Source organism: Callorhinus ursinus, unplaced genomic scaffold (assembly GCF_003265705.2).
Source record: "Callorhinus ursinus isolate GAN/ISIS: 27379988/994484 unplaced genomic scaffold, GSC_fseal_2.0 scaffold34, whole genome shotgun sequence".
NCBI lineage: Eukaryota > Metazoa > Chordata > Mammalia > Carnivora > Otariidae > Callorhinus > Callorhinus ursinus.
The window spans coordinates 1,324,224-1,348,482 of record NW_027397096.1 but is presented as its reverse complement, the minus strand read 5'-3'; the positions used below and the strand labels follow the sequence as shown (position 1 = coordinate 1,348,482).

Here is a 24,259-nt window from a genome sequence, read left to right as displayed (position 1 = left end):
CTGCTTCTCCCTCTGCCTCTCTCTCTCTCTGACTCTCATGAATAAATAAATAAAACATTAAAAAAAAATGTTTGTTTTAAACAAATGGTTTTTGCTTTTTAATGTTTGAGTGGACTGGACTGAAGCCTGGGAAAATGAGGTGTGTTCGAGGTGCTCAACTGTTCACGCAGAGCTCAAATTTGGGCCTGGATCTGTCCCTTCCTGTCCTCCACCAGTTCCCCTCACCGCATTCTGCCTCTGTCTCTTGGAGCCCGAGACCGCATTCTGCCTCTGTCTCTCGGTGTCACCCTTTGTCCTGAGCTCAGGAGGAACCCTCAGGGCAGTTGAGCCAGGAGGAGGAAATCTGAGTAAGGGATGGAAAGGGTCAGGATTCGCTGTTTGGCTGGGATAGCGGAGCAGGGGTGGCTCCCACTTCTAAGATGTCTGCACAAGCCCAGTTTGTCTGGGCGCAAGCTCGGGGAATACGGTCTTCTCCTGCCCCAGTGCAGCTCCCAAGATGGCAATCACCCAGAGAGACGGGGAGCGACTGGGTATGACTGGGGCTGGTCAGTGGCAGAAAAATCTTGTCTTGCCTTTTCTTCTCGAGCTCAAAGCAGGCACGTGTAGCCATTAACTGAAATGCTAGCAGGGGCATCCCTTCCCGGGAGGAAAATGGATTTATTGCTTTATAAAAAGGAGTCTGGTAAAACTTAAAAGACCCGAAAGTATAAACCCAAAAATCAACCCACCCTGCTGCGTACTCCCAGGAAGTCTCAGACACATTTCTGGGGGCAGTCAGGCGGCAGGTGGCTGGACAGCCAGGCCAGCCTGGCAGAGGACAGGGGCCTCTCTCACATAAACAGCTCCAGGGCCCTGGAGGAGCCCGCCGGCAGGAGGCGCTGTAACCCCACAGCCTCAGACAAGCTCCAGGTCCAGAGCGAGGCGGCCTCCGGGCCCCAGGGCCTGTAGCGGGGCTCCGGAGAATAGGGGCAGACACCCAGAGCCCACACCTCAGCACCATCCCACACACATCTCACACATCCCACATGGTCACACATCCCACATGTACACGCACCCCTGGGCCCCTCACAATCCATCTCCCCAGTCAGGCCTGGACCTCCGTCTGTCAGCAACAGCCTGACTTCCACCCCCATAAAAACAGCTGTGTGTGTAGGGGGTGCCCTGTTGGTGCTGTTTTAATTCCCTTCAGGTCACAGACTGGATGGAAGGTGGCAGTGGAAACTTGCTCCTCCCCCAGAGGGAGGAGGTGAGGGACTGCTTAATCAGCCTTGTCCTTGGCCCCTGAGCGGTGCCTGAATATCCAGCCCTCCATCTCCTCCCCAGGCTTTAAGCCAGCCGGGGGCTTCTCCACAGGCCTGTAACAGGAGACCAGGTCATGGACAGGCCACAGGGGGCTGGAATTACAAAGGGGTTAGCACCAACAACAGGAAGCGGGTCCTTCCTTCCTCAGGCAGCCTCAGACTGGCCAAGGGAGGAGGTCGAGGGGCCAGGCGAGGGGGAGCAGACAGCGCAAGCCTTTGTCCTTGGGCAGGTGTGGCCAGTGGGCATGCAGCCGAGAGGCAGGTGGCAGGCAGTACATGGCAGACCCCACTGCTTTGGCAAGAGGCAGAATCCAGACACTTAAGGGAGAGAGCCTGCCTGCTGGGGGTCCTCCTTGCTCGCCCTGCAGGCACCACGGAGCCTCAAGGCCCCAGGGCCCCTCGAGGGTGGCAGAGCAAAGCCCACGGCAGCCCTTGCTTCCAGCAGTAGGAAAATCGCACATCCGGGCCCTCTCCCATCCTTCCACTGCAGAGCTCCAAGGCAGGACCAGGGCCCCGGGAGGGAGCGTGGACTCCAAAATGTGAAGGAGAGGATCCTGAGGGTGCACGGAGGTCCTCTGGGATGGGGAGAAGGACACCGGTGAGTCACTGAAGCAAGGGCAGGAGGCCACAGTTCCGAGGTGGTGGGCGCTACACGAAAGCCTCCGGGTTGGAGGAGCCGTTCAGCTTGAGGAAAAGCTTGTCGTCCTCCCTCTTCTGCTGCAGCTGCCTCTCCAGCTGGCGCCGGTAGCAGATGAGGTAGAGGGGGAGGCAGAACCCCAGCATGCTCAGGCCGAGCAGCCCCACGTTCACCTGGAGAAGCCGAAATGAGAGTTGCCATCGCGTGAGGCAGGGGATGGGGCAGGAGCTGTGGTCTTTCGCAGAGCCCGGCTCAAGACCCTTCCCCAGACTCATGTCTGGAAAAGGCGAGGTCACAGGAGAAGAAAGGAAAAACTGAAACTGGAAGATTCAAGCCGTCCAAGGGCCCGTCGTTCCACATTCCAGCGTCAGAGTTTCCCACTGTCCACGGCCGCTAGGAAGCCCTCAGGGCCCAGGCCCCCACCTCTGACCTACTGACGTGAACATCCAGGGATGGGACCAGGACTGGGCCAAGCTCACCGTGCCTGGTTAGGAATCCCAACCCTTGGTGGGAGGACCACCCCAAAATCAGGTCCAGAAAGGATACTTTTCTCCTCCTGCCCAGCCACCAGTCACCAGGGGACCCTGAATCGATCCTAACTGAAGTCCCAACTTGCCTGCCGCTGGGGCTCTGGAAGCTCCTGGGGGATGCCTCCCAGCTCTGAGGCCGCCGAGTGGGGCAGATCCCCATAGCCCACAGTCCCAGACCCTTCTTACCCAGAGGGGGTCTCCTTGCAGGGGACCCATCATGGCCAGAAACAGGGGCTGCTGCAGGAGGGCGAAGAGTGCACTGACCAGTGACTGCAGTCCTGTGAGGCTGCCAAACTGGGTGGAGGGATACCTGCCAGGACAATAGGGGACCTGTCACCACAGGTGCCACTCACGGGCTTTCCAAGCGCTCCTCGGCCTCAGCCTGGCCCCAGGGGTACTGGGGCCTCCAGGCTGCACGTCTGGTGCCGAAGCAGAGGCAGGAGCTGCCTAAGAGCACAGTGGAGGGCCTGCCTTGGATTGGTTTCTGCAAAGCAGTTCTGTGACTGTGAATTGCTCTTTCAGACCAGTGTGAGACCCCAAATTCTGGAGGACCCCACCCAACCCAGGTGTGCCCCAGGTCCATGGGTGTCTGGCCGGGCTGAGTGGAAAGAGTGGTGGCGGCGGGAGTCTGGGAAGCGGGCCCAGGGGGCAGGCTGGAGGCCGGCCCTGGCTCGGCCACGCCCTCGTCGAGCGGAGCGTTGTGTAATCGCGGAAACTCGGCATCACGCTCTCGGTGGCCTCGCTGACTCTGCCAAGGCAGCAGCAACTTCCTCCTGGCACTGGGCGGAGTGGGGGATGACATGCAGACCTGGGATGACCCCCGTGGGATGCTGCTGGAAGGGCGACAGAATTCTGACCAAACCTCAGCGAATGTCAGGCTTTGCGGCTTTGCGGCCCCAGAGGCGGGAAGGGGCTCCCAGCGAGGAACGAACTGGTCTTTCTTTGGTCAGAGACACACAGCAGATGGTGTCTGAGTTCCATTTTTTTTCTTTTAAGATTTTAAAGTAATCTCTGCACCCCGTGTGGGGCTCAAACTCAACCCTGAGACCAAGAGTGGCACACTCTACCGACTGAGCCAGCCAGGCGCTACCCCGAGTTCCATTTTTGAGCCAAGCCCCAGCCCAAGGGGGGAGAGCAGCTGTGGTGGTTCCTTCTGCACGTGTGGCCTCTTGGAAAAGGAGGCTGGTTTCATCTTAGTCTTGGCTAAATGAGAAGGCGATGGGCAGAACCAGGCCCTTTCAGACTCAGAGTGAGAACAGTCTGACACATTGTGGGCTCAGTTACCCATGTCATTGCCCCTGCTGAGGGTCATCGGAACATCGACACTCAGCTCTGGGGCAGCCAAGCCCACCCCTGCCCTTCCTGTGGGCAGCCAGGGGCGGTCCCAGGATGCGGCTGAGCGGCAGGCCTGAGGCAACAGCGAGCTACAGAGGAGCAAGGCCCCTGGCTGGGGAGCTGACTTCGTGTTAGATGCCAAGGCCTGTGGGCACCCAGCCGTCTGCCTGTCGACCCACTTCTCGCCAGCTGTGACCATCCCTTGACACGGCCCACAGACGTCCTGGTACCCGTCCCCCGATACAAGATGGGCCCAGAGGGCCGGCTGGTCCTCTCCAGGACCTCAGTCCCACCACGAGCCTCCCCCAGGCCCTTCCCTTACCACGGGCGCCTGGCCACCCACAGCAACGGGCACTTACACAGCTGCGTACAGACCCCCGACAGCGGAGTGGATGAACCCTCGCACAACCGTGTGCAGGATGAAGGACAGGATCTGAGAGAGGGAGAGCAGAGCGTGAGGGTCCTCAGAGGTCCTGAGCAACGGGAGCACTGGCAACCTGGCGTGGGTGCGCACCCGATCGCCAGGGCCCATTCCTGAATTTTCAGGAATTTTGTGAGCCAGCTATTAAAGACAGTCATGACTAAAAATTAAATTTGTAAACTTACAATTAAATTATATTCAAAAAAGGTAATGGATACTCAAAACTCATCCTTGAATTATTGCACTATGTTTTACTATTATCTGGGCTCTGGAGGTTTTTACTTCTCATATGGTATTGGTAGGAGTACTGCATGATGGCGTGTCACCACCAATCCCTGTCCAACTCCACAATCGGGGATTTCATGCTGGTTGAAATCAGCCACAGTGGAAGCGTTTGCACCATGGAAATTGGCAAACATTGAGTAAAGGCTCCTCCTGCCTCCACCGAGAATCGGTCGTTCTATGTGTATCGACACAGCACTAAATAGGTCATTTACTCATGACTTGATCTCCTACCTTTGCTGATCTGAGACTTGTGCCCAGAGGTCTCTGTGCCTGGTCATCCAGGCGCTATAGGCAGCTAGTTTTCCTTCTCCCCTCCCAAGTTAAGCTCAGCTTCTCAAAAAGGCCACCGCTGGTAGGCTGAGCAAGCTCTAAGAAGCACTTGTAAATGATTCCTGAGAAGCACAAGAGCCGACCGTCTTGCCACTAGGACCCTTTGTACACAGCCCCTGCTGTCCTCTTCAGCAGCCAGGACCCGTTCCCAGGAATGTGGGCGGTGGAGAGGGCAGGGGCTGCTGCCGAGGGAGGGTTGTGCGCCCGGCTGTGCATGCGCATACCGGTGCAGGCTCCCCCTTTCCACTTCATTTGTCTTACTGCCTCTTCAGAACTTCTCTTTCAACGAGAACTAAATAAAACAAAAAGCAGATGACTGTCCCTACTGAGCACTGCCCCTTGATCGGACAAGGTGGTCAAGACAAGGATCTGCCAGTCTTGTAGAGAGGGCAGCCACTGGGAAGCTGGGAGGGCACCAGGGACGCAAGGACACTCTCACCGGGAACTAGTACAAGCCTCCGATGGTTTACTCTGGTCTGCACACACAGCGTCAGCACATATATGGGATAGTACCCATGGGTGGTGCACACCTGGGTGTTCAATGTACTTCGACATGTGGCCACTTGTAAAAAAAGAGGAGACTCTCACTTTCCTTCTGGACCTGGCCCAAGATACTATCTGGACTTGGTCTAATTCACGTGGAAGCAACGTCATCACTCATGACCCTTTAAAGTTCATGAGGAGGGCAGAGATTCGCGGTGATGAGCCATCATGCAGTAGTCTCACCAATAGCATATGAAAAGTAAAAATCTCCAGAGCACAGATAATACTAAAACATAGTAAAATAAGTAAGAAATGATGAGTTTTGAGTATCCATTACCTTGGGGATTGGCACCAGAACACTTTAATGGACCTAAAGGTAGAGATAGGCAGACGACAAAATCTGCTTTGCTCCCAATCTCTGCCAAAAGTCAGGTTTCAAAAGCATCAGAAATCTTGTGTAAAGGAATTAAGCTTTTGAACCCTGATGCCAAGTGATCATCATCTTTCCCTCTCTCTACAACATAGATATCCTGTAGGCACTCTTGTACCAGAGAAACAGATGGTCCCACCAAGGCCATTGACTGGCCAGGCCTCTTTGGACAAATGCAAAGCAAGTAGCCATACAACTCCCCCATATAGTTCCAGGAAATGGTATGATGGTGGTGTTCATGGCATTGCAAGATGCCCAAAAAGGCCATGAAGAATGATATGCCTTCATAGAGAAGAGTTTTCTGTGAGAGGTAATCCCAGTTTCATTTAGAGCTCACTCCCAGCATCAAGCACAGAGCCTGGCAGGTAAGAAATCTTTTGTAAATAACAGCGGGCTAGTTGCTTGCTTGGTTGGTTTAAACGAATGAAAAGTCACCCCTGTCTTTGTGGATGGCTTCCATGACACATCAGGTACCTTTAAGTCTCATTGTCCCACACTCCACCTGGCCTCTCCTTCACCCCATACCCACCTGTAGAGGCAGGTTGGGAATGAGGCAGGTCACCCCAAAGCCCACGAGCAGCAGGTTTGTGAAGGCGAAGGCCCGCATGGCATTGGTGACTTTCTGGATCTGCCGGTCTCGCTTCTTCTTCTTCTCCTCGCCTCTGTGGAGACAAAGCACACACTGGAGTTGGGGGTTCCCTGGAGGAGGATGGGCTCTCCCAGGGAGTCAGGCCTCAGGAGAAATCGCCTATGGACAATGCAAGACTCAGAGCCTAATGCAAGCATGTCCGAGGGACTGTCAGGGCTAGACCAGCACCAGGGACACTCCCACTGCACACTCTTGACCGGGCACTGAGTGTGAACCTCAGCGGAGAGGTCGGATACGAGAAGACTGCCATCAACACGCAGCACTGCCTCAGTGAAGACTGAGCACAAATGATGGGGAGGCAGAGAGCGGAGTGTGCCCAAGTCAGGACTTCATCCAAATCCTGCAGGGATCTAATGATAAGTCAGATAATAAGTCAAATAAGGGAGGGAGTAGATTTCCCCTTTGGGGGCAGGAGGGGTGAAGGAGAAACAAATATGCAGCAGATGGAACCGGAATGGGCACAATCTCTTGGCTCTAGGACCTGACCTAGATAACAGAGCATTCTCTGTAATTATTTCCTTGTGAATTCACCATTACCAATTCCAGGTCTACTGCCCACACAGATACCCCATGGACGACTGTGCGACATCCAAGCATGAATGCCAAGTGCTGGAGACATACAGGAAGTTCCAGGCCCACCGCTTCCTCACTATGTGACCTCAGGCAAGCTACTTAAAGTCCTAACTTCAGTTCCCGCAGTCGTAAAATGGGTATAACCCTAGCACGCGCCTCATCGAGGGGTTGTGAGGCTTAACTGAGATGTTCTGTGTTGTGTTTGGCACAGGGCCTACAGCAATAAACGTAGCTTATTATATTAAGGTGGAGTCATGGAAGACGGCATTTAACTCATCCTCTGATCTTGGAGCCCAACCCTTATAAAAGCGGGGCTCCAGCACCTTGTTGAATCCTGACAATCATGAACAGATCTAGCAACACATACTGCGGGTGTAGCAACTTACGCCTCCCACCGAGGGGAGTGAGCCTTGCAGGCAAGCAGGACCGCATCCACATCGCTTACCCACTGTGCTGGTCATCTGGGTGCAGTCCCACCAGCAGAACGGCTGGACACCCAGTGTCCACACACACACCTTCCTCCACCTTCTCCCCTTCTCTCATCCAGCCCAGTGATACCTTAACTTTCGAGTACCCAAGAATCTTCATAAGGAAGAGATACACTTAAATGTGTGCTGAGCCCCGAGAGAGAGCGTGTCTTAAAGCCCTTACAAGTAGCTCTGGGCACGACCCGCTCTCGCCTCCTGCGGACTTCAAAACCCAAGCCGCCCACCCTGTCCCCGCCTCACGTCGGACTCTGGGGGCCAGGAGCCAGGGCACAGGCCCTGTTTACGCACTGGTTGGCATCTTTCTCCTCAGGCTCCTCAGAGGCATCTTCACACTCCTTCAGCCTCCAGTCCATGATGCAGCCAATGACAGGGGCTGTCAGTAGGCAGAGAAGCTGGAGCACACCAAAGATGGACGTGTAGAGGCCAACTGAGGAGGAAAATGGGCTGTGTCATGGGGGGGGGGCGCTAGCAGAAGCCTGGGGCAGGAGCTGGGCAGAGTATGAGACTTTACAGATCCTTCTGGGGTCTTCCACAGACCACCCCCTGGGTCCCTGGGGGCCCTGAGGGGAGCTTAGAGACTTTAAACTCTGAAATCAAAGCCGGAGCAATGGGAAGGAACCCCATCCTCTCTTCTACATCTTCTGCTTATTTCCAAGAAATGGCTAACGAAATTCAGTATGTCACAACGACCTCCCAGAGAAGCTCCAGGAAGTGTCTATGACTTGGGAACCACAAAATTACCGATGCCTGGGACTGAGGCTTCATGTGTGACTAGCTGTTAGTTTCCAGCCTCTAGAAGTATACCGGGAAGGCACCACTCATAGGGGCTCTGATGTCACGGCTCCAATCTTCAAAGAGCCGTAAAATTATGATGGGGATTTTTTCAGGCAGACAGAAGCTGCCCCTTTCCCCACCCACAGTTCTTGCCAAGAGGGATGTTTCTCGGTAAAACAGAGACTGGCTGGAGGAGATGTTGCAGTGCTCTCTGACAGTCCCCTTGCTTACCGGTGGCCATCACTACATCAAGAAAGCAAAAGTGAAAAAGCAGAAAGAAGAGAGATTAGCAGCAGAAATCTCAAAGGTGGTTACATGGAAAAGGGGGGGCGGGCGGTGGAAGCAGGCTAGCTCTGGGCCCAGCACACACGCCATTTCCCACCAAGATCTGATTCTCAGAGTGCCCGGGGGACGCCGAGCTTGAGCCAGGCTTCTGGGAACAGAGGCGGTAAGGCCCAGCACGGGCATCTGCCGAGGGTTTCCTGTGTGCTGAGGTCTCAGTCACGTGCAGCCGGGGCCTCGTCACAGGCAGGCTGGTGAATCAGGCCTGCGGTGCCTACTGAGCACCAGGACAGGGAAGTGGTGTGGGTGCCGAAGACTGGGCAAACCCGGCCCCTCAGTAACACTGCTCTTTGTTACCTCCAACGGCTCTCTCTTGGAGGGAGGAAGGGGCAAAGCATTCACCCTGATCCCAGCCCAACGTCTGACACCACAGGTCTCCCTCAGACAGCCAGAGCTGGTGTCTCTTCCATTCCACCAGCTCCCTGGTCCTGCAGCAGTCCCCCTGGGAACCGCTGGCTTTGGGGTGTTGGGGGCTATGGCTCACAAGAGCAGAATGGGGAAAAACCAATGCCCCATCAGCTGCAGACTGAATTTCCTGGCCCAACTTTCTCTACTTCTCGAAACTGACTTTTTTTAATTGACTTTTTGAATGTGGGAAACAGTTGGGAAAAATTCCTCTCCAGCAGCAAGAGGTTTCTTAGATAACTGGAGTAAAAGCCCACGACTCATCCATCGGCAGGGAGATCTGCCTTCCAAGAGCCAGTGCGGGCCCCTTCCCGGGACACTCTAGGGGCTTCATGTCACCAGGCCCGAGCTTGTAATAGAGGGTGTTTAGATAGGATAGATCAGCTTTCCCTAAAGTGCAGTCCACAACATTTAAGGAGTGTTACACAATAGAAATGTTCTGTGGTAGGAATCTGGGGAAACATCACTGGACAACACAAAGTTAAAGAGGTGAGTTTTTCCTCTAGGGCTGTCTTAGGGCCTTCACCGTTGTCAGGGGTAATCACGAAATTTTGCAAAGGCACGTGACAGCCTGTGCTTCTCCACTTTGCTTTGCCACAGGATGCCCACTTTCACAGTGGACCAGTGCTGTCTGGGGCCCTTTGTCATCTTTCCCTTTTGTTAAAGCTCGATTTCTCATCCCCTTTAAAAACTGTATTTGACTCCTTGCGATGCCCAGTGTAACTTCCCTTAGGGAAAAACAATTAAACCAACAAACAGTTGCACACCAACGGGGCTGCCAATAAAAAGGATTTACTGACTGTGTTTGTCCCACTTAGGGATGACTAAAGCTGACTCAGCTCAGGCCCTGAGGAAGTACTGATTTTCTTTGTAGAATCAAAACCTCTAATCAGTTGAAGACCTTGTGTGCTGTTTTAGAAAAGTGGCATGTGCGTTATCAGCTCTGTTTACCAAATTTAACAAGCCTCAACTGGATCACATACACAAGGAAGCCTCTGCCTCACCCTCCCAGTTCAGGGTGCAGATCCCAAAGCCGCAGACTGCCCCAAAGTATCCAGTGGATACTCAGCACACAGCCTCCCCATGAGCCAAGCCTGTGGTTTCCCGGGGCGGGGAGATGCTTGGCTTTGGGTGGGCCTGCCTGTCTTTCAACAGGCTCTCAGGTGGAGTACTCCGTTCTGCACAGTGTTTTCATTTACAAACACGCAAGTCAACGGTCCCATGCCCCACACCCTGAACACATGTCCTTATTTCAGTCTCCCTCCCACCTCCCTGCCCAAACTGGGACATTCTAATGGCCACAGGAGAGAACAGTTGGGGCCTGCTCTTTCCAGTCCAACCCGGCCTAACACCTTCCAGGCAGAGGGATTCACCTCAGGCGGGCAGGAATGACCACCGCTCACGGGGTGCCCTCTTCTGGGGACGTGCACTGAGGTCTAGGGGCCACCTACCTACGTCCTGGTCGCCGTTGACCAGGAACTTGAGGATGTTGTTCATGGCGCCCATGTAGAAGATGAGCCGCAGCTGCGTAATGCACATGGTGAGGAGGCTGAGCAACAGGATGGGGCTGAACACGCTGTGCATGAAGGAGGGGGCCGCTGCGGGAAGGAGAGCGAGGGCGCTCAGGAGAACCGAGGCGTGCATCCCCATGGCCCACAGTCCACCCACCATCCAGAAGCTGGGCAGACCATAAGAGGAGGGCTGGTTTGCTGCCCAAATCACCCTGTGCTGGATGCAGGGATGGGCCTGGGTGAGGTTAAATGTGTGGGTGCTGGACTTGGGTTGCCCAGGTGTGTGAGGTGAGTTCGATGAGTTCCTTACCCATTCGGGCCCTTAGTGTGTTCATCTGTAAACCAGGGTGCAGGGTGCCGCCTGCCCTCTGGGGATGAAGTGGCAATTGCGTGGGACAGCACCCACAAAGCCCTCGGTTGCTGCTGGCCCCAGTGAAGGGGGCTGGGGCTTCCAGGTTGGATTGGCTGCCTCCTCCCCATTGCTGAGGTGTGGGTATGGGCGCAGACCCCCCGCCAACATCCTAGACAGGCCTTGAAGGTGAGGGCTGTGAGGTGGGTACCTGCAGCGTCTGGCTTGCACTTCACCTCCAGATCAATGGTGGACAGGCACAGCTTATGGCCCTCCTGCAAGGCCGCCTGCTCCTTGGTGCTCCTCATGGAGCTGCCCACGCTGAGGCGGCGCCCCACTGTGGTCACCTGCTTGTAGAACTGCTTCCCTGTGATCTTGTGGTCAAAGCCCAGCCAGCTGAACTTGATCTTCACCCTGGAGGCCACAGGAGAGTGTCCATCGGTGCTGCCCGGGACCCTGGCCAGGGTAGGGGTAGGGGCAGACACCGCATCCACTTACGAGTAGTCCATGTCCTCCGGCCCCGGGAAAGGCTCCAGGGGCCAGTTAAAGAAGCAGTTGAGGAAAACCAATCCAGAGCAGCTGGCCCAGACCACGAGGATGATGATGAAAGAGACACCAAAGTCGTAGATGACCTGAGAGGCACAACGAGGTCAGCGCAGGGCCAAGGGGCAGGTTAGCAGAGGGCAGCCAAGGCAGGTGGGCAGGGGGCATCTGGCAGCCCTGCTCTCCTTGCAGGGAGCTGCGTGAGGAGGCTCAGCCCTGCCCGGCTGTCTGCTCATCGGATACCCTGAGTCCCAATAATCCCAGCTTGCCTTGGCACGCCATTAACCCTCTGTGCCTCCAACCTGGGCCAAATGTCACCTCCTGGGAGAGGCCTTCCCTGACTGCCCCTGGCACTGTCACATCACTAGTTCCCAGGGAAGAGCCCTGGCTGAGATTACGGACTTCTTGGTTACCGTCCTTGTCCCTTACTTGTCTAGTCCCCTGAGAACAGGAACCCGCTAGCCTTGTCCACTGACGCGCCTTGAAGCGTGCACGTGGTAGGTGCCAAAAAATACTCAAGGAACGAACCGACAGATGTCTCCCTTTGCTCCTCTGGGAAACGAGCGTAGGACTGGCATGCACCCTCATGGGGCTGTGGTGGGGGCTAAGCATTGGGATCCTCACAGTGCTCAGTCCAGGGCCTGGCAGGTGGGAAGCCTCCTGAACACGAGCATGTTAGCTGTTAGCTATTGTTGTCACTGCCACCATTTATTTCCAACGCGAGAGTCCCCAGTATCCTGGCGGACAGCTGCCCAGCCCCCACCCCCGGGGTGGGGGCAGGGAAGGGGACTGGCAGTGAGACAGCCACAAGAGGTAGAGGAGGGACTTGTAGGCTTTTCCACACTCCAGAAGCGTGAGAACCCCTAGAAGTCCACAGGATGGCTGGCCCCACACCGTCCAGCACCTCGATTCCCCGGTGGCCAGCCCACATCTAGGATTCCTTCTCCTCTATGGCCTCCCTGCCAGGTACCGCAGGAAATGTGCTTCGACTTGTGTTGAGGCCAGAGGTGGGAGAAGCTGCTTCTGAAGCCTGGCGGGAGCAACAGTACTTGGAGTGGGACCTAGGAACCGACACACTGTGAGGTGTTTGCTTCCTCCTGACCCTGCGTGACTTCCACGGGCTCTGAATCCTGCCTGCGAGGGAAACAGCTGAACCAACTTAGCAAAGAGCCGGGAGTTCTGGCTAATGGACAGTAACAGCCCAGCAACAACAGACCGGGGGGTGGGGTGACCAGGGACGAACTCAGCCGTCCCTTTTCCCTACCCCAGTGCAGACACAGCAGAAATGCAAAGGTGGCCTGCGGTAACACCCTGTACAACATGCTTGAATTTTCCCTCCCCCACAGCCCAGTGGTTTTCCTTTCTTACTCCTGTGGTGCCCAGGTGCATCCTCCCAGGTGTGGGTGGTGGGGAGGGGCCAACCCCAGCTCCTACAGTTACTTCCCTCTTCAGAGAAGGTTGAAGGAGCCTTGGGAGGGGCCTCTGCTCAGACACTAGGACTGGAGGGTGAGGTGGCCACACCCTCACCTTGATTCCCGGGAAGGTGACTGCTGAGGAGGCATAGGATCCAATCATCAAGGCAATAAACGTGGACCGAAGGTCGCCAAACATGTTGGGTAGCTGAAAGACAAGAAGGAAGGGGGACCCGCTGAGAGAAAGGGCAGCAGACTGGTGTGGGGGGTGGGGGAGGGAATCAGGGTATCCTCAGGCACCATTTCTTATCTGCTCTCCTCCCTGGGTCAATGAGGGGCGGTAATGACGGCTCATTGGAAGGTCTCCCCCTTGGGACTGAGCTTGCTAAAGAAGGCTAGATTAATGCAGAACTCGGACTCCGGATGTAAAGACAGAGCTGTTGGGACTTCCTGGCTGGTGAGTGTTCCTCTTCTTTGCTCGGGCACAAGCCAGGGACCTTCCTGTTCTTTGCAGGGTTTACATTGAGATGTCAGTGAGCAGAGTTGGGAGCCTCAGGCACCCCTCAAAGGGAGCAAGCCTGTTAAAAATAAGAATCTATTTGGGGATGAGAGTGTCATTGTATAAATAAAAATATCAGCGTCCCAGAAGGACCAGATGTCAGCAAAAGCTGCTTTCAGTTTTAAGACAGCAGGCTTCTGGAAGGTGCCAATCAGAATTCTACAGTTCCCTCAGGGCTGACAGGGGAGCTAGCCTGGGATTCCTGCTACTGATTTTCTAAGTGCAAGGAGAGCTCTCCCTCTCCAGGTGATGGGCACCTGAGAAGACCGATGGCAAGAAAGACTCAGTCTCTCTTCCCAGCAAGGTCCTCCTCACACTTCACATCAGCTCACTGAGGGCCCATCAGACACAACTTCAAGGCTAATCCCGCCCCCGTGACTCCACACAAATCCAGGCATAGTAAATGTGACAACGTATCACGGATTCAAACAGATGCAGGGCAAAGTGCATCCTCCCAAACAGCCAGTTTGTAGCTCTCTCACTAGCCCCTGGAGAGACGGCAGTGCCATGTTGGGAGGCTCTCCCATCCCATGCCCACAGCGTCCTGGGCATTGAGGATCACTATCTGCATAGCTGTGCCAACCTGCTGTTCATATGGACCTCATCTATGCTCTCCCAATTGCCTGGAATCATCCTGGGGTTTTTTTAATCATGGAGCACTGCTGCCTGCAAGCCCATCCGTTGTTGCTGAATGGAGACAGTTTGAACTTGGCTATTCCTGCCCCTCATCATTTCTGCCTGTTTTGCCCACAGTTAAAAATAAGGAAGGAACGTCACCAAAATGAAACGTTTTTGTGCTTCAAGGGACACCAGCAAGAAAGTGAAAAGACAACACACAAAAGAGAGAAAATTTTTGCAAATCATACATCTGATATGGGACATGTGTCTATATATAAAGAACTCCTGCAACTCAATAATAAAAAGATAACCTATTTTTTTAAATGGGCAAAAGAGCTGAACAGACATTTCTCCAAAGAAGATATACAAATGGCCAAAATACACTCAATATCATTAATCACAGGGAAATGCAAATTGAAACCACAATGAGATATCGCTTTATACCCCCTAGGGTGGCTATCATAAAAAAATCAGATACTAACAAACACTGATAAGTTTGTGAGGAATCAGAACCCTCATCTGCTGCTGGTGGGATTTTAAGGTGGTACATGGCCACCTTGGATAACAGTCTGGCCGTTCCTCAAATAGTTAAACACAGAGTTACCATATGACTTAGAAATTTCACTCCTATGGCGCCTGGGTGGCTCAGATGGTTAAGCGTCTGCCTTCGGCTCAGGTCATGATCCCAGAGTCCTGGGATCGAGTCCCGCATCGGGCTCCCTGCTCCTTGGGAGCCTGCTTCTCCCTCTGCCTCTCTCTCTCTCTCATGAATAAATAAATAAAATCTTAAAAAAAAAAAAAAAAATTTCACTCCTAGGTTTATACCCAAGAGAAATGAAAACATATGGACTCACAAAAACTTGTACATGAATGTTTATGGCAGCATTCTTCACAATATCAAAAAAGTGCAAACAACCCCAATGCCCACTGATGAATGAATGGGTAAACAACATGTGGTCTATCTATACAATGGAATAGTATTCAGCCCCAAAAAGAAGTACTGATACATACTGCAACATGGATGAGCCTTGAAGAAGTTGTGATAAGTGAAAGACACAAGTCGTAAAAGACTACATTATCATGTGATTCCATTTGTGTGAAATGTCTAGAATGGGCAAATCCACAGAGACAGAGAATAGATTAGTGGTTGCCCAGGGCTTGGGTAGAGGAAGCTGGGAGTAAAAAGGGAGGAAATGCTAATGGGTACAGAGTTTCTAGTTGGGTGATGTAATTGATTATGGTGATGACTGCACAACTCTGAATATACTAAAAACCACTGAACTGTATACTTTTTTTTTTTTTAAGATTTTTTAATTTATTTATTTGACAGAGACAGACACAGAGAAAGCACAAGCAGGGGGAGCAGCAGAGGGAGAAGCAGGCTCTCCACTGAGCAGGGAGCCCGATGCGGGGCTCAATCCCAGCACCCTGAGATCATGACCTGAGCCGAAAGCAGAGGCCTAACGACTGAGCCACCCAGGCGCCCCTGAACTGTATACTTTAGGTGAATTGTATGGTATGTCAATTTGTCTCAATATCACTGTTAAAAAATACATGAGTAAGATACTTAAGATGTTTTGGCATCCTGGGATTAAAGAAGAACATGAATAAATCTATAGTATATAGGTGCCTGAGTGGCTCAGACACTTAAGCATCTGCCTTCAGCTCAGGTCATGATCCCAGGGTCCTGGGATCGAGTCCCGCATCGGGCTCCCTGCTGAGTGGGGAGCCTACTTCTCCCTCTCCCTCTGCCTGCCACTCCCCCTGCTTGTGCTCTCTCTCTGTCAAAATAAAATCTTTAATGAAAAATCTATAGTATATAGCCAATAAACCATTTTATGGCATAGGGCCAGGGTGGCCGTCCAGGCTTCCCCCAAAATTCCTAGCCCACAAAGAACTCTTCTTCCAGCCCTCACATAGAGTGGACCCTCTGTCCACTCAGGCTTCTCAGACAAGGTCTAAGGGGGAGAAAGAGCATAGAGAAATTCCCCCCAGCGGGAACAGAGGAAATGTGACATGCTCCTGTGTGCCCAGGGAACACCTAGGTGAACCCTAAAGGTGCCAATCTTACTCTTTGCACACCTGCTTCCCAGGTATGCTGTGGTTCAGAGGACTGTCTCGGTTCCTGAGTTCACATATTCAGGCTGCGCTATGCTGGCTGATCCAGCAAGGCAGCCTTGTAGGGGAGTCATTTCTGGGGTCATATCTACCCCAGGGAGAATCCAAAGATTTGTTCTGCTTATATGGAAGGAGAGAACCATTCCTATCGGGGATGCCACTCCAGCCAGGGAAAATGAAGGAAGAAAGGGATCAAGTGGGCTTAGAACCCAACCAGAAGAGCAGACAGAGGCCAAGCGCCTGGTATAGGAAAGGCTACTTGGTGCAAAGTCAAGCCAAGAAAACATTCTTGTTGCTGCAGTCACCTCTGGGCACAAAGAGTGTCTCCAACTTTCCAACAGGGCTGGGAATACTCTAAAAAAGCAGACAGCGTTCTAGCTAGCCCTTTTCCTTCCACCTTCTTAAGCTCAAGTTTGCCTTAACCCTAACCTAGGACAGGGGCCCACAGAACAATGGACTTGGGGCTGGCATACAACCCTGGTTTGATCTTCTGGAGTCTTCTCCTCAGAACTAGAGCCAGGACAGGGAAGAGCAGGAAGCTGGGAAAGGACACTGACTTCCCATCTGCCCATGGATGAGGCCCTTGCCTTCACACCTAGACAAGTACAGGAGCCTTTCAGCTGCCCTCCTTGCTGCTCGGCCTCTCCCTGCCCACAACACTCTTAGCAACACCAAGAAAATACTCCCCAACATGTTATTTTGGTCAGCAGGACGATTCCTAGGGTAGGGAGAGCCTCAGGTCAAACCATACTACTACACAGCCTTCTGGCCAACACCTACGTCTTATATTTTAAGTTAGGATTATTTTTCCTGATTAGAAAAACAATTTATGTCCATTGTAAGACATCTGAAACAAAGTATACATAAAGAATAAAATAAAAATCACCCTGATATAGTCATGTTACTATTTTGATATATTTCTCTTTAATCAATTTCCTAAAATACCTGTAACTTTTAAATAAAACTGGGATCATATATGCTACATACTGTTTTACAAATTTTTCCCCTTTTACTTGATATGTTTTTTCTTTCTTTAAAAAATTATTTAAGATTTTTAATTTTAATTACTTTTTTATTTTTTTAAGATTTTATTTAGTTATTTGAGAGAGAGAATGAAGAGAGAGAGCAGGAGAGCGGGGAGGGTCAGAGGGAGAAGCAGATCCTGAGACTCCAGGATCATGACCTGAACCAAAGGTAGTCGCTCAACCAACAGAGCCACCCAGGTGCCCTTATTTTTATTTTTTAAGGATTTTATTTATTTAATTTTTTACTTAATTATTTTTTTTAAAAGATTTTATTTATTCATTTGACAGAGAGAGACACAGCGAGAGAGGGAACACAAGCAGGGGGAGTGGGAGAGGGAGAAGCAGGCTTCCCGCCAAGCAGAGCCCAATGCGGGGCTCAATCCCAGCATCCCGGGATCATGACCCGAGCCAAAGGCAGACGCTTAACGACTGAGCCACCCAGGCGCCCCAAGGATTTTATTTATTTACTTGAGAGAGAGAGTATGTGCACGCTAGCAGGGGAAGGAGCAGAGGGAGAGGGACAAGCAGACTGCACTGACTGCAGAGCCCCACACGGGGCTCAATCCACAACCCTGAGATCATGACCTGAGCCAAAATCAAGAGTCAGCTGCTCAACCGACTGAGCCACCCAGGTGCCCCTGTTTTTATCATCTTTTATTTTTTTTATTTTTAAGTAATCTCTACACCCAACATGGGGCTCAAACTCATGACCCTGAGGTCAAGAGTCTCATGCTCCACTAACTGAGCCAGCCAGGCACCCCTATAAATGTTTTCTAAGTTAGTATTCACCTTCAACATAATTTGTAATGACTGTCTGGTATTTCCTTATCTGGATGGTCTATAATTTATGCAACCATTTCTCTGATGTTGGAACTCAGGTCCTTTTTAATTAACATTCTTAAAGATAAACCTATGTGCACACAGCTATTATTCCTGTAAGGTAGATTCCCAAAAGCAGAATCATTAGGCAAAAGGGAATTCACATTTTTAAGTTTTTGTGATATTCCATGCCAAACTGCCTTCCAGGAAACTTACACTGATCAGTAACTCCCACCAGCAGCATAGTAGAGTGTCTATTTCACTGTATCCATCCCAGCATTGTGTGTTATCATTATTTTTAATATTTGCCACTTTATCCACATCCTTGTTTTAATTTATCTTTATTTTTATTTTTTTAGATTTTATTTATTTATCTGAGAGAGAGAGAGAGATCATGAGCAGGGGGCAGAGGGAGAGGGAGAAGCAGACTCCCCGCTGAGCAGGGAGCCCAATGTGGGTCTTGATCCCAGGACCCTGGGATCATGACCTGAGCTGAAGGCAGCTGCTTTAACTGACTAAGGCACCCAGGTGCCCCAACATCCTTGTTTTAAAATCCATTTCTTTGTGTATACAGATGAAGTGAATCAATGACTGATATTTGCTTCAAAATAGTCTGGATGGTGGGTGGAGACAGTAACAAAGCAAGGCTGGTTATGAGTTGATAACTGTTTAAGTTGCAAGATGGGTACATGGAGATCATTACACTATTCTTTCTAATACCATGTATATATAACTTTTTCCATGATTAAAAAAGAAATTGAAAAAATTTATATTTATTAATTACTAATAACTTTGAACGTTTTCTACAATTTTTAAAATCAGTCATTTAGGGATGCCCTAAATAGGCAACACTTCTCCCTCTGCCTGCCACTCGCCCTGCTTGTGCTCTCTCTTTCTGACAAATAAATAAAATCGTAAAAAAAAAAAAAAAATCAGTCATTTATATTCCTCCTTTGTCCTTTTTTCCTATGAGGATGTTAATCTTTTCATATTGATTTTATATAGGCTCTTTATATATTAAAGAGGCACAGTTTGTCTATGTACTGCAGGTATGTTTTCCTAGTTTGTCCTTTAACTTCTTCTTAGTTCATGGTGGGTTTTTTTTTTTTAAAGATTTTGTTTATTTTATTTGAGAGAGAGAGAATGAGAGAGAGAGAGCACATGAGAGGGGGGGGAGGGTCAGAGGGAGAAGCAGACTCCCCGCCGAGCAGGGAGCCTGATGCGGGACTCGACCCCGGGACTCCAGGATCATGACCTGAGCCGAAGGCAGTCGCTTAACCAGCTGAGCCACCCAGGCGCCCTCATGGTGGGTTTTTTTTGACCAATACAAGTATTTAAATAGGTAGTCAAAGTGTGTGTCAGCTTTTAGGGTCTACCTCTCATTTCTGTCAAATGAAATCTCTCTGAAAAGAACATCAAGGGTGACCTTGATCAATGAAACCCAAAGTACAAACATCCCACCAATAGTCAATGTGTGGTCACAAAAGAACGGCAAGCACAGAAGAGAGGATTTCCCTAAGGACATAATTATTTTTTCAACGTTAATACTAATTGTGTTTTATCCTTTAAGCTGCTTCTTTCCCTTCCTCCAAAAGCTGCCATGCCTGCCGGGAGATTTCCCCCATTTGCTGTGCCCAGGAGCAGCTTGATTAGAGAATTTTCCTTATTATTAAATAAGAATATATGATGACATAGCATAATTATATTAGTATAACATATAATAATAATAGCAACTACTTTTAATGCCTACTATAGGTATTACCTTAAAAGCCCTCAAAACAACCTTATGAGGTAGGTGTAACTTTTTACCCTCACTTGTTGGGTATAAAACACTAGGATTAAAAACGTCAAGGGACTGCCCCCAACTGGTCAGGGTCAAATTTGGGATTCAAAGCGGGTCAAGTTTCTGTGCATTGCCGCTGGGCTACTCTGCCTCTTGGAAACCTCAGTTTGGTCCCCAAGGCAATTACCCTCACCTCTCACCTTCTATTTGTTCCTTATTAAGCATTCAGTCTGCTCTCCCACTAGAGGTTTTCTACGTCCCTCTGATGCTCCTTTGGGACCTCTCTGCCCCCTTCTCACCCCTTGACCGCCTTCCTTATGGTCCAGGGCCACACCTTCAAGTGGACTTTCTCCTTTTTCATCCTCATGTCTGTCTCCTCCTCCTTCCCACCCTCACCCTCCTTCCGCCTCCAAACGGCCTCATCTGCACAGAGTGGTTACTCTGGAGCCCTGGTGATGGGAGTGATGTCTGAGCACTGAGCAGAGTGCCCTAGCGTGCGCCTCGTGGGCTGGGTGGAGGGGGAGAGCCAGGTTCGTTGCCAAGGAGGAAGCTGGAGCCAGTGCTACAATGACAGATGACAGGGGAAAACACTCAGCATGGGCGGTTTCCTGACTCTGGACTCACAACTGCTCTCACGGGTGGGGAACACAGGCCCCCTCCCCAGGCTCCGGGGGCTTCCCCTAGCGGCTTCCCGCTTCTGCTGCCTCTACATGGGCCAGGGCTGGAACAGGCTTGCAGGGCAGAACCCGGACTCCAAGCCGGCTTTGCTCGCTCGGGGATACAGTGGTGACTCATTCTCAGCCCCTTGGCGGCCCTGTAAACAGGCCCTGGCTGTGTGACCTCCCCAGAGGGGAAAACAGCAGCTGCAGGCAGCACCCGCCTCCCCCGTCGCCGCCCCGGAGTCCTGGCCACGGAACAGGGCTCCTGGACAAGAGGACCCTCTCTAAGATGCCTCTCTACTCAGGGGCCCCAAAGACAGGCCTCGGCTGGCAGGCAGGGACAGAAGGGCCACTGTGTCGCCCCTCACACTGACTTTGCAAATCCACGGTCTCCCAAGCCCACCAGCTGGGGGCACACCCTGGGCCTCAGGGAAAACCCACAAGGCCCCTTCCAGAGGTGAGCCTTGTCCAAAAGTGGCTGGTGTACACGCCCAGAGCTCTGTACAACCTGTGTAGGCCGGGATCCAGGTACCAGTCTGGACAAGCAGACTCAGCAAAGCTGGGCTATTTCCTAACCCCAAACAACCGGGCAGCTCCAAGCACACATTGCCAGGAAAAGGTCCTTGTGGTCACCTTTCCGCTTCACTGCTGGGGGCGGTGGGAGGGACTCCACTCCCGAAACTACCTCATTTGCCTCCCCAGCCAGGCCCAGCCCTGCTGATACCTCCACTGCACTTTCTGTTCACCCCTGGACATGTCACGTGGTAAAGCAAACTCACAAGGCAGAACTTCCGATGGGCGAATTTTTCCGAGGTCAATGGCGATCAGCTGGCTATTTTGGGTTCTTAAGGCACAGGAGAGAAACCAAAGGACAGAACTGGCTCCAGGCATTGGGAATCGTGCTCACCTGGCACCCAGGCTCCCCGAAGGCTGGTTGGGGTGCTGTGGGGATTTTCTCCTGGTTGTAGAAATGGGTCAGCCGAGCAGAAATGCCAAATTCCCACCCCACAACTAGGGGGCATGCGCTTCCTTGCTGTACCCCGATTCTTTTCCTTCACCTCTTCTCGGTATTTGAAGAAAGGTATTTATTTTGTTTTCATCAAACAGTTGGGACTCCCATGGGATCATTTCTTCCTCAGATTTAAAGTCAGACTTCAATGAGTCAAATAGGAAAAGTCCACAGAGAAATTTTTCATTAAGGACCCTGCCAACGTTTTGTAACCACTTCTCCAGGAGGTTTCCAGTTCAGAACCCCCTGTCCCGCCCACACGGCGGGGAGGGGGGGCGGGGGGTGCAGAGTAATGAAGTGGAAAAGATACGTCCACAATGTTGGCTGCCATCTGCTCCCATTTCTAAGCAACCCCAGGCCCTGGATCGCAGGGTGGCAGCCCAAAGACGCCGCCTCAGCCGCCGGCCGGTATTTACACTCCAGCCAACGAAGCGACTTAAAGGGTTGTACAAACGTTAGACATTGGGCAAACAGACCAAAGTGTGCTGTCCAGATGTCCAGTAGGGAAGCTGAGGCTCTGCACCTCAGGGAGTGCTCTGTTCCCATGGAGTGACCTGTCACCCTCCTCCTCTGAGGCTGTCCCATGGCCCAGCTCAGACCCTCTGCTGCGGGGACCTGGGAAAGCCACCTGGCTGTCAGGCAGCCCACCTGGCATGGGATCCCGTCTTGCCCCTCTGAGCCTCCACTCTAGGGGCAAGGATCACCCACGAATACAGACCTCTCAGGCTCTATTGGCCATCTCTCTCTGGTCTGTGGGGAAAAGGCATTTTGCCAACCTGAGGCCCACTCTCCACCAATGGGGTGACAGCTCACAGCCCCTGGTCACTTTTATTTATACCACAGCCCATGCAACACAAACCTCCTTAGAACTCAGAAAGTCGGGGGCACCTGGGTGGCTCAGTTGTTTAAGCAACTGCCTTCGGCTCAGGTCATGATCCTGGAGTCCTGGGATCGAGTCCCGCATCGGGCTCCCTGCTCAGCAGGGAGTCTGCTTCTCCCTCGGACCCTCCCCCTTCTCATGCTCTCTCTCATTCTCTCTCTCTCAAATAAATAAAATCTTAAAAAAAAAAAACTCAGAAAGTCCCCAAATTAAGGTTTCCATGGCAACACATTCCCCCAGATTCCCAGGTTATCACAGAGTGATTATCCAAGGCCCCAAAGAAGTTGTAGGAGATTTGATTTAGGAGGCTCCTAAAGGAAACCCTGAAGACTCCTTTGTCCCCCAAATTAGAACATGGGTGGGAGACACAAACAGAAAGTACCATTGTGCTGCTAGCTCGGCGTCTTTGGGAACCGATCCTGAGGGTTCTGCTTTTTAAAGTTCTGCTCTTCAGCTCTGCTCAGCAGAAGCCTCAGCCAGCCCTAAAACATTGCCCAAGAGCTCCAGCTTCTCATTCCCCTTTTGGGGTCTATTCTGGAAAACAGAGCCATGAGAGCCCTCATCTGAGACAGCACTGGACAGGAGAACGCCCACTGAGATCCCTCAGGCCAGGGGCAGTGGTGGAGGGGAAAATGACTTAGAAAGTGCTTAGGGAGTTGGCCCACGTACATAGAAGGGGGGGGTCAGCAGGATGGGGGTGAGGGAATAGTAATTGAGCAGCTTCTTGGCACCTCTAGACCGGAGATTGTGAGGCGTCAGATAGCATATATTTTAGGTCTTGCAGGCCATATAATCTCTGTACAACTACCTCACTCTGCCCCACAGCACAAAGGCAGCCGCACACATAGTTAACAGTAGGCATAGCTATGTTCCAGTAGAACTCTGTTTACTGGCGCCTGCGGGGCTCAGTCAGTGGAGCGTCTGCCTTCAGCTCAGGTTATGATCTCGGGTTCCTGGGATTAAGTCCCGCATCCAGTTCCCTGCTCAGCAGGGGGGGGTCTGCTTCTCCCTCTGCCTTTGCCCCTCCCCGTTGTTCCTGCTCTCTCTCTCAAATAAATGGATAAAATCTTTGAAAAACACAAAAAAATACAAAAAAATGAAACTTTGTTTACAAATCCATACCCCCCAACTGAGGCAGCTTTTAGGCCACAGGTGTGAGCCCTGGAAGCCGAGTGGGGTAGAAGGGCTGTGCAGGGGGCAAGGATCACCCGCGAGTACAGACCTCTCAGGCTCTATCAGCAGTGACCACGGGGCTGAATGCACACAGATCCGTCCGCCGACCCACCTCAAAACAGCCGCGAGCCCTAGCTGACCAATGGCCCCCTCACAACTGCGTCGCGGTACCAAAAATGGAAAATTCCACACATTCCCATACCTCCTCACTCCCCACCTGAACCACAGCCCCCCAGCACTGCCTCCTGGCAGACAGTCTCTCCCTCGCTGTCCTGCCCGGCTGCTTCCTTGTATTCAATAAACTTCTGTGTCCTTCGTGCTGCCTGGGGTGAATTCTTCCATTGCCAGTGCCACCGGCCTCCACCCGCTCGGGTCGCCCCACACCTACCAGTGGTCTGGATTTGGCCTGGGGGCAGCAGTTTGCTAACCCCTGCTCTAGACCCAAGAAGGGAGACCTTAGGAGACAAGCCACCAGCCTCCCTTAAATAGATCTCTGCTAACCGAACCCTTGAGGCTAACAGTCAAATGGTTTTCTTCCCTGGCCACTGTGTATCCTGTGTACCTTTGACACCCAGTGGGACAGCGAGGAGCTAATAGGAATGCTCCTGCTGCAGTACTTTTGACCTTCACACAGACCTATTAGAGGTTGATGAAAGCAACAGACACTTCCGCAGAAAAATGCACCTGCACACATGGTTTGCTTGCATACAATCTCAAGGGAAATACAGCCTTCCTTAAACTTATTCATGATCACCCAGAGGCCTAAAAACCCTAGGGTAAGATCCCTTGCTCACTCAGAAAGAGAGCTAATTTTTTTA

At 51.9% G+C, this 24,259-nt stretch overlaps 1 protein-coding gene across 4 annotated transcripts in view; it reads right to left on the bottom strand.

The window, feature by feature from the left end:
* Positions 1-63: 63 nt before the first annotated feature.
* SLC43A2 (solute carrier family 43 member 2) overlaps positions 64-24,259 on the bottom strand; it is a 40,846-nt gene continuing 16,650 nt past the window's right edge. For all 4 annotated transcript variants that reach the window (XM_073879309.1, XM_025851022.2, XM_025851023.2 and 1 more), the window contains exons 6-14: positions 12,914-13,006; positions 11,342-11,475; positions 11,055-11,257; positions 10,435-10,581; positions 7,751-7,889; positions 6,282-6,414; positions 4,163-4,236; positions 2,655-2,778; positions 64-2,111 (exon numbers count right to left, since the gene is read on the bottom strand). In XM_073879309.1, the coding sequence (XP_073735410.1) occupies positions 1,950-2,111; positions 2,655-2,778; positions 4,163-4,236; positions 6,282-6,414; positions 7,751-7,889; positions 10,435-10,581; positions 11,055-11,257; positions 11,342-11,475; positions 12,914-13,006 (1,209 nt within the window). In that variant the 3' untranslated portion in view covers positions 64-1,949. The remainder of the gene's footprint in view (positions 2,112-2,654; positions 2,779-4,162; positions 4,237-6,281; positions 6,415-7,750; positions 7,890-10,434; positions 10,582-11,054; positions 11,258-11,341; positions 11,476-12,913; positions 13,007-24,259) is intronic.